This window comes from Seriola lalandi, unplaced genomic scaffold (genome assembly GCF_002814215.2).
Source record: "Seriola lalandi dorsalis isolate HSWRI2012SDOR001 ecotype SW California unplaced genomic scaffold, Sedor1 jcf7180002054861, whole genome shotgun sequence".
NCBI lineage: Eukaryota > Metazoa > Chordata > Actinopteri > Carangiformes > Carangidae > Seriola > Seriola lalandi.
Window position 1 is genome coordinate 4,561,497 of NW_019525414.1, and position 8,414 is coordinate 4,569,910.

The following is an 8,414-nucleotide window of genomic DNA, read 5'->3' on the forward strand; positions in this document are numbered from 1 at the left end:
TAATAGCACGATGTCACACACATAACATTAGGTATCAAGTCTATATTTTAAACTTCTTTTACAGGATTCTTGTTTTAAAATGAGTCAGCTAGAAGCATTAAAAAGTTAACCGAAGACAGCATTCAACCAACTTATGAAACTAATGTTAACTTAAGTAACTAGCTAACAACAGCTGTGATTTCAATCAACAAAACTGACAGTTGCTATAACGACAGGCTGCTTTTGTCTACCTCTGTGTGTAAGGTGAATCTACCACTAGCATGACAGCGTACAGCAAAATGAAGTGAGGCTGTGTGGGGCTTAGCCAGCGGTCAATTACAAACTCATTTCAGTGAAATGTTTCCTCTTACACATTCAAAGAGGAATTATCTGAGTCAGTGATTATATTGCTCCACAAAGTGAGGATTTATAGTATAATAATGAATTCTGATCAGCTATATAGTACTGTATGTAATACAGTAGTAAGCTGTGCCGTAAGCGATTCCAACCTAAACTTTTAAAATGCAAACTAGCAGACACCAGAAACCGCAGCTCAGATAACCAAAGAATTGAATCAGCACCTCTCTTTCTGAACAAATATCAAACATTTAACACAGTTTTTACTGCAATGCTGTTGTTGTGGATTGTATTACATCATACGGGTGTTGCTGTATTTAATTCCTAATCTAAAACTCGATTATAGGGAGCAAAAAAGATCCGTAGAGATAAACCAGAGCAGATAAAACGTTGAAATGATGTGTAGTCCTCAGTGGGAACACACGGGGATGGGGGAGTATAATAAAATATTTCGCATCTATACTTTAATAACAACATTGATTGAATTTGTTGCAAACTTGTGTTTCAGAGCTGAAAAGAGTTTTTAGTTGTCTTAAAGTGTGACTTGGTAGAGAGATGAATTAAAGTAAGGTTGATTTGATGAAAGCAGAGCCAAACTTCAATGTAAAAAAACGTTATCATTCATCACTCACTGCACCGGTGTGAGCAGTCATCGTTTAACATGCGCACCAGCCAATGTGTCAGTCAAAGCTTAATCTTAAAAACTCAATGCTGATTGTTCTGACTCTATGTTCCCTGAGGCCCCATCACATACGGCTGAGTGTGACAGACCCACTCAGGAGCCATTTTAAGCTCCGATCTGCATCAACAGTGTGATGTTTCAGAAGTTTGTGTTTCTCTCTGGACTTTCTGCTGCTTTATCGATGCATTTCTTGATAGCAATTATTCAAAGCAGGTGAAATTATTGTCATCAGAGAGCAGGTTGGACACTAATGTGGCCTGTGACACGCTGATGACGTGATGTGAATGATTTACAGCAAAGCTCTGTTTAAAAAAAAAAATACAAGAAAGTTTGAATCAAATTGTGCCTTCATCAAAACAAACGAGAATTCAAGAGAAACTTTAACAGTTTAACTACACTTTAATCTTCCCTGTTTTTATTATTTCATTTTTGAATTCCACCAGTGGACTCACTTAAATCACATTTCTGCTTGGCCTTTGACTTTGAAGTGTATGTGCATTCAGAGTACCCGTGTGGTGGAGCCTCTGTAGAGCTGCCAACACACATTTCAGCAGTTTATGGTGAAAGCTAAAAGCAAACACAGAGATATAAGCTGCTACACTGATAACAGAACCAAAGGCATAAAATCAATATTACATTAAACTGCCATGGTATCTCAGCGTCCAAAGTATATTACATATGAAATTTAACTTTTAACTTCATCTTCATATAAATGGAGTAGTGAACAGGCTTAATGTGTCAGACTAAGAAAATTACCATCAGCTCATTTTATGGGTGTAAGCGCCGAGACGAGCTGATCTCTTCTGTGAGCTAGAAAGTGAAGACACATCACACACACTTGTCGCTCACTGTACCTTGCTATTGTCTAAACATTTTTCCTAAACTTCCTACTCAGTTACTACTCTATATGCAGCGTTGCAGACACAACCGAAATACAAGATCATCCCTTTTGATGATGGTTTGGTTCCCACAGGTGGGACACAGTTCAGGTGAGCCTTTGATGTGAGCTACGGCTCTAAATCTATTCTTTTTTTTTTTTTATACATATTATTTTCTACATTTCTACGAATCTGTTTCCTCCCTTGGTTCCCACGGGTGCAGCCAACACACCCACAACAGTCATTGTGGTTTTGCTTACAGTTCATTTCCTGCTACAATCATGCAGCGCGAGGGCACAGTCACAGTAGGCTAATGGGTTTAACATGCTAATGTTGTGCTGCATTCATATGCTCTAGTGTGTGGTATAATTCACCACATCAACAGAAAAGGTTACTTCTATTTTGTATAATGAATTCCATTATCATGTTACCTATACAGCCATATAATGATTCCTTCCCACAGGCTGTAACCATGATCACAGCCATGAGAGCTGCATGGCAGCTAACACGTTCTTCAGTTAAAGATGTTATTCACCTACATCAGTCAATCATTTAGCTATGCATTTCCTCAGCTAGCAATAACTTTGATACATGCCTCTCATTAAACCACATTATAAACAGGAAGGATTTGTACCGCGGTGTCAGTTCGGTGCTCCATAGCTTATATTCCTTCCACTGGCACACATTTCTATCTTAATAAAGTCATGTGGGAAAAGCCATACATTTTACCTGACCTGTTATTATCCCCGAGAAAAATAAGTCTGCGGAAATCTGCTCAGAGGTGATTACAGAAGATTACGTTTGTCCCCATGTGCGCAGTGTGCACAAATTCAGGAATGATTGAGGTAAATTATTGTTCCAAGTGTGAGCTGCAGGTTATGTTTATGCTTATATGAAGGGAAAAGGCGTGTGTTTATGTGTTTATGTGTGTATGCAGAACGCATTAATCACACTGTGTGTGTGCAAGGAATCCCACAATATGAGGAATATCCCAAAATTCAGTCCTCACAAAGTAAATCATTTATTTTGGGGGTTAAAAATCTTTAGTACTGAGTTAGATTTTTGGGATTAAGTGTGTAGCAGTTATGGTTAATGTCAACCTAGTTCCCTAAATCTTACATTCATTTACAACGAGTTTGCACTAGCACACACATTTTGACGGCGTAACGTAACGCAGCTCGGATTGCCAATGCAAAAATAACATGCTTTCTTTGTCTCCTAGCAACTACAGCATGATTTATGTTTTTAGGGTTATGTTTGGGCAACACAAGCGCTTGGTTAAGGATAAGGGAAAGGTTGTGGTCTTGATTAAGTATTGGAAAAGTCCTGGATGACTATAAGCAGCACTGGAACACGTAGACAGGTTCAGTATCTAAACATCTTTAGATAACCAACGCGTCATGTTGGACATGAACCCTGATCTCCAGCAAGTCCAAACTTCTCCCTGTGATTTCAGTGCAATATAACGAGATCACACTTAAAACATGATCCATGATATACTGTACGAATGTGTTTTGGAGGAGATATATTTACTCTCTGAAATTAGTTCAAACTCTCAAACATTTGTTTGTGTGTGTGTGTGTGTGTGTGTGTGTGTGTGTGTGTGTGTGTGTGTGTGTGTGTGTGTGTGTGTGTTTGATGGAGGAGGGAGCCAAAGGAAGGCTGAAAGTGAGCGAGTGAGAGGTTTGGGAGAACAAAAAGAAATAGAAATCAGAATGAGGAGAAAGGGGGTCAAACCAGAAAAAAAAAAAGAATCTGGTGGACAGAAGGAGAGAGAATAAATGAGAGATGAAGTGTGAAAAATAGGAAAAGGGGGTGCCGATGTGCTTCTTAAGCAGGTCATTGGATGCAGTGTGCCTTGGGAGGGCTTGTTTAAGCATGGCTAACAGATTTTCTCAGTCCCTGTGGAAGCCATTCCTCAAAGCTGCAGTCCAGAGAGGCACCGTCACATCAGGATGCATGAGAAGGAAATGGAGCACATAGCCATTAAACAACTCCTGAGCCGTCGCCTGTCGCAGGAGGGGAAGAAAACTCTGTGGATACTGTTTAGCTATTCAACTTGAATCCTTGCAGTTGTATGTCTCCAGCCACCAGTCTAGCCGCAGTTTACACCCAGACTCTGTCCAGACTCATATGATATATGTGGTACAGTTGCAGCTGACCTTTGAACTTTTGGATATAAAAGGTCATCACTTTATAATTTTATCCCATTAGACATTGTGCAAAGTTTTGACATAATTAGCATATTAATTCTTCACCTCAAAAAAACATGTTTTGTGACACCACAGTGGCCTTTGACCTTTAACCTCCAAGTTCTAATCAGCTCATCCTGGAGTCCAAGAGAAAGATCGTTCAAAATTTAAAGAAATTCCCTCCAGGTGTTCAGATATCGCGATCACGAGAATGTTACGGACACCCTGAAAACATAACGCATCCGGCCGCAGCTGCCTCAGAGGAACAGGGATGAATAAAACTGTAACCTTACCTGCATGTCGTCAGGAACAGAAAATCAAAAGCACCCTATATTTTTCCTGTATCTCTGAATTGCTACTCCCGTTTGTAAACTGTAACAACCAACAACCACATCATCACATCACCCTGTGTTGCAGCTAAATTTGGTGTTGCATCGGTGTAGAGTTTCGGCAGTGATCAAAGTGCCTCACTGAAGCTGCACAATCAATACTTTTGTCCATCACGTCTGTCTCATGCTCTCCACTCTCCGTGCTAGATCGCCTCCCTAATGACAGTAATTACAATGAGGAAGCCCACCCCCACCCCGGTTGTGTTCAATTGCACATCATCGCTCCACGCACACAGGTCTAATCTCGCAGTGTATTGTCCGATACCGATGGCTCTAGGATGCAGATATATTCATCACTGCCTCATCTTTGCCGGAATGCATGAAATCCTGCAGGAGAGCCGAGTCACATTTGAATGGGCTGAGAGGTGGCGCTGAGTTTTCATTATCTGATAATATCTGAAAAGTCGTGTTTGCAAAGTTAAAATGTTCTACTTGTCTCATTGAGATGATAAGTAAAGCAAAAATCTCTTCTTAGCTCTGAGTGGCTCTTATTCTTCCCACATGATTCTGCAAAATCAGTGTCCGTACAGAAAAATGAGCATTTACCCCAAAGGCTTCTCCAGGCGACTGGCAGGTGAGCCCACAATCTCTCCCAGTGTACAGTGGACCTGTCCCAGGAAGTCCTGCCGTGTGGGGGAGCATAAAGTGGGATGGAGAGAGAGAGAGACGCATGTTGGGGCAAAGGATGGGGGTGTTCAGATGGGTCGCGGGGGTAAGAAGGAGAGTCGGTGAGGAGTTAAGCATCGTTATAAGCATTGTACGGTTATAAATTAGGACGTCTAAGGCAGACACGTACGTTAAAGTCGGTTGGCTTCCAGGGTGGAGAAGGAGGAGGAAAAGAGAGAGACCAGGCAGCAGCAGTGACACAACAGAGCATATCATGGAACAAAAAGCACATGACTCAAAATACCAGACTGTCATCAACCAAGTGCAACAAAGAAGAGCAGAAGTGGATATGTGAGAGTGCAGATAGGCAGAACAGCAGAGGGTAAAGAGTCACAGAGTCTCAGAGGAAGAGAAAAGGAAAGTGAAGGAACTCAAGAGAAGAAAAAGCAACGAAGGCAGAAAGTTTCACAGGAGGAACAGTTTGTTTCCAGAGCATGGAGCACAATGTCAAAACATAGCAATAGAAGCATCACAGTGACAGAAGCATGATTAATGATGAAAATGTTGGTAGTATGCAAACCAAGAGCTGCAAATATATTCTTTATGTATCTGTATAGTACGAGTAGGAGTTTATTTATCAAAGCTTTTGGAATAAACGATGACACTAACATACATTCACCTGTTTACCTGAATGTATGTTTCTATATAATACAGCCCTGTCTCTTTCAGGAAAAGCCTCCACTTTAAAATGCAATGCATTGTTTTGAATAACTATGTGCTGTCTTGGAAATGAAAATTTAAATTGCAAACCACACTAAAGAGCACACAGGGAAATGTGTGGAAAAGCTTTGATAATGATGTGCAATGCTTCATTTCTCATTTAAAAGAAATGTAATGAGGATTTGCCAGATGCCATTGTAATTTTAATTATTATAGCTCTGGAGGAATAACGCACTTCATTTTACAAACTGAAGCAGATGGTAGAAGGTAAAGAAAAATAAACTTTTTTTTTTTTTTTGGGCAGGATGAAGCATAATTCACTCATTATTCCAAAATATATTTGAGCGTTTAGATGCCACAAACTTTGGTTTGCACAGAACCTGAATATTAAGAGACATGCACTAATTTAAGGACAGAATAAAAAGTTGAGGTCCTGATCCAGAAAAATAGAAAAGATCTTCACTTACATGCTTTGCCAGATCTGGGCTTTTAGAGTCAATATCATACCTGAAATCACAGAGAACACACATCATAAGGGCAAAGGTGTGGGCAAGGCAACAGAGGACCTTACACATTGCTACTGAACCTAATAAAAAGTTACTGGCTGCAGTGTGGACACTTTCTGCCTGTCAATCACACACCTGGGTCATTGGGGAAGCAAAAGGGAGCGGCCGAGGGGGGGTGTAAGCAATAAATGTGACAGTTAATTAAGGAAGTCATTGTATGGTTTATGAACGTAATTTCAGTTCCACACCAGTGGGATCGTATTGAAACAATCTACCGATGCATAGAAAGTTTGAAGCATCTGTCAGTCAAACGTAATGTAAAAGTAATTAAACCTCAGTATGCCCTGGCTCCCACCTCTGTGATAAAAGAGAGATGTAAATGAGTAACACTAATTGTGAGGGGATGCACTCCCTCCTTTCCTGTTCCAGAGTCATATCATGATAGCGCGCCTAATGAATTCATTAAGTGACTAAAAATCCTCCGAGACTTGCAGAGCAGTCCTGGATACATCCTGGAAGTCCACCGGGGACTTCATGCTCGAAGGGAGAAAAAAAAAAAAGTGCGGATTTTTGGAATCATATCTTTTCTCCTTGTGGAGGGGGGGGGGGATGATCCTGACTGTTCTGGGAGATCTCAAAATGAAACAGCACCTTTCTGACCCTCTCACTGGTCTGGCCTTTTCGAGAGGAGAAAGGCAGCTATATGTGAAAGGGGGGAGGACATGGGTCTCTGCGAGTTTAAAGGGAATTGGTTTCAGACGTTTGCTTTGCTTAGCAACAGGGAGATTAAGGATAAAACTTTATATGAAATATTTATCACCCTTATACCAATCTCCTTTCAACGAATGACTATTGAGACACTGCACCGATGAATAATTCCTCAGGAGAGGAGTCAGAGAAGAGAGAAGGAAAATGACTCAAGGAGAGAAAATGAGAGACAGAAGGGATGAAGAGATAGATGGGGGAAGAGGCAGAGTGAATGTGGAAGACGATGTTAAGCTGGTGGTGGAAACAAAAGGAGGAACTGGAGGACTGGGTTAGAAAAGGGCGGCACATCTGAAACACACACACACACCTCGGTGTGTGTCCTCAGGAGGACCTGATCAAACGAAATAACTCACACGTCAAAGCGCAGGTTCTGCTTCTCCTCAAAGAAGTAGTCCAGGATGTACTTCCTGACAAAGTCTGGGTTTAGTGTGTTGTCGATCACCTCTGTTCTGCCAAACTAAATCAGAACCAGGAGAGAAGGGGAGGGAAGATGAGGGAGATGAGAGAACAGAGCTTTGAGGCAACACATCATGCAGTCACTCAGAAACTACATTCACTGCTCTATTACCTCACCCCACCCCCTCTGTCTTCTCCCGACAGCCGCATGAATCCACGGCTTCAGATAAACTCAGATTTGATTAACAGAAGTCAATGATCACACAGTGTCAGCTCTTCTTCTCCACCTCTTCTCATTGTGATGGGGATGAGCGAGCCTGAGGAAAGCACTTTATTGAGACCAATTACAGTCATTTAATTTATAGCACATTCCCACCAATGTCACTCTCACAGCCTCTTCAAAACAATGGACGTTAGATGGGGCGGCGGGACAAAAGCAAAGAAAAATGGTGACTTTCACATTTTGTCTTTACACAGGAGAACCGTCGGCAAACCATCGGCTGTTCCCTGGTGTTAACAGGAAAATGGGAACCTGCCGGCAGAGACACCCAAAAAGGATTTGTCAGTGTTACAGAGCAAGACCTTCTGATGAGGTGAGGGGCTGATAAACAAATCAACACACACAGAAAGTGTTGCATCCCCCGCACACACACACGCACGCGCACACACGCACACGCACACACACACACAACACACACACACACACACACACACACACACACACACACATTAATTGTATCTTAAATGAATAATTCAGAGTCAGGGAACTGATGTTGAGCCGCATAAATAAAAAATCCCCAGTACAACGTGTTACCATAAACTGACAGAGTGAATTAATAATAGCAGGGTTAGGGCTTAATGAAGAGATGAAACGGCAGGATTACAGACTCACACCTTTGTGATTACATCCATTGGGGGTAAAACTCAAAGTCAGACTTAAA

At 41.4% G+C, this 8,414-nt stretch overlaps 1 protein-coding gene across 2 annotated transcripts in view; it reads right to left on the reverse strand.

Moving 5' to 3' along the window:
* cpne5a (copine Va) overlaps nt 1–8,414 on the reverse strand; it is a 70,971-nt gene that overhangs the window by 44,282 nt on the left and 18,275 nt on the right. The window contains exons 4-7 of one of the 2 annotated variants that reach the window (XM_023427609.2): nt 7,431–7,534; nt 6,271–6,310; nt 5,274–5,288; nt 5,024–5,100 (exon numbers count right to left, since the gene is read on the reverse strand). In XM_023427609.2, coding sequence (XP_023283377.1) covers nt 5,024–5,100; nt 5,274–5,288; nt 6,271–6,310; nt 7,431–7,534 — 236 coding nt within the window. The remainder of the gene's footprint in view (nt 1–5,023; nt 5,101–5,273; nt 5,289–6,270; nt 6,311–7,430; nt 7,535–8,414) is intronic. The other variant, XM_023427611.2, reaches the window with a different exon arrangement.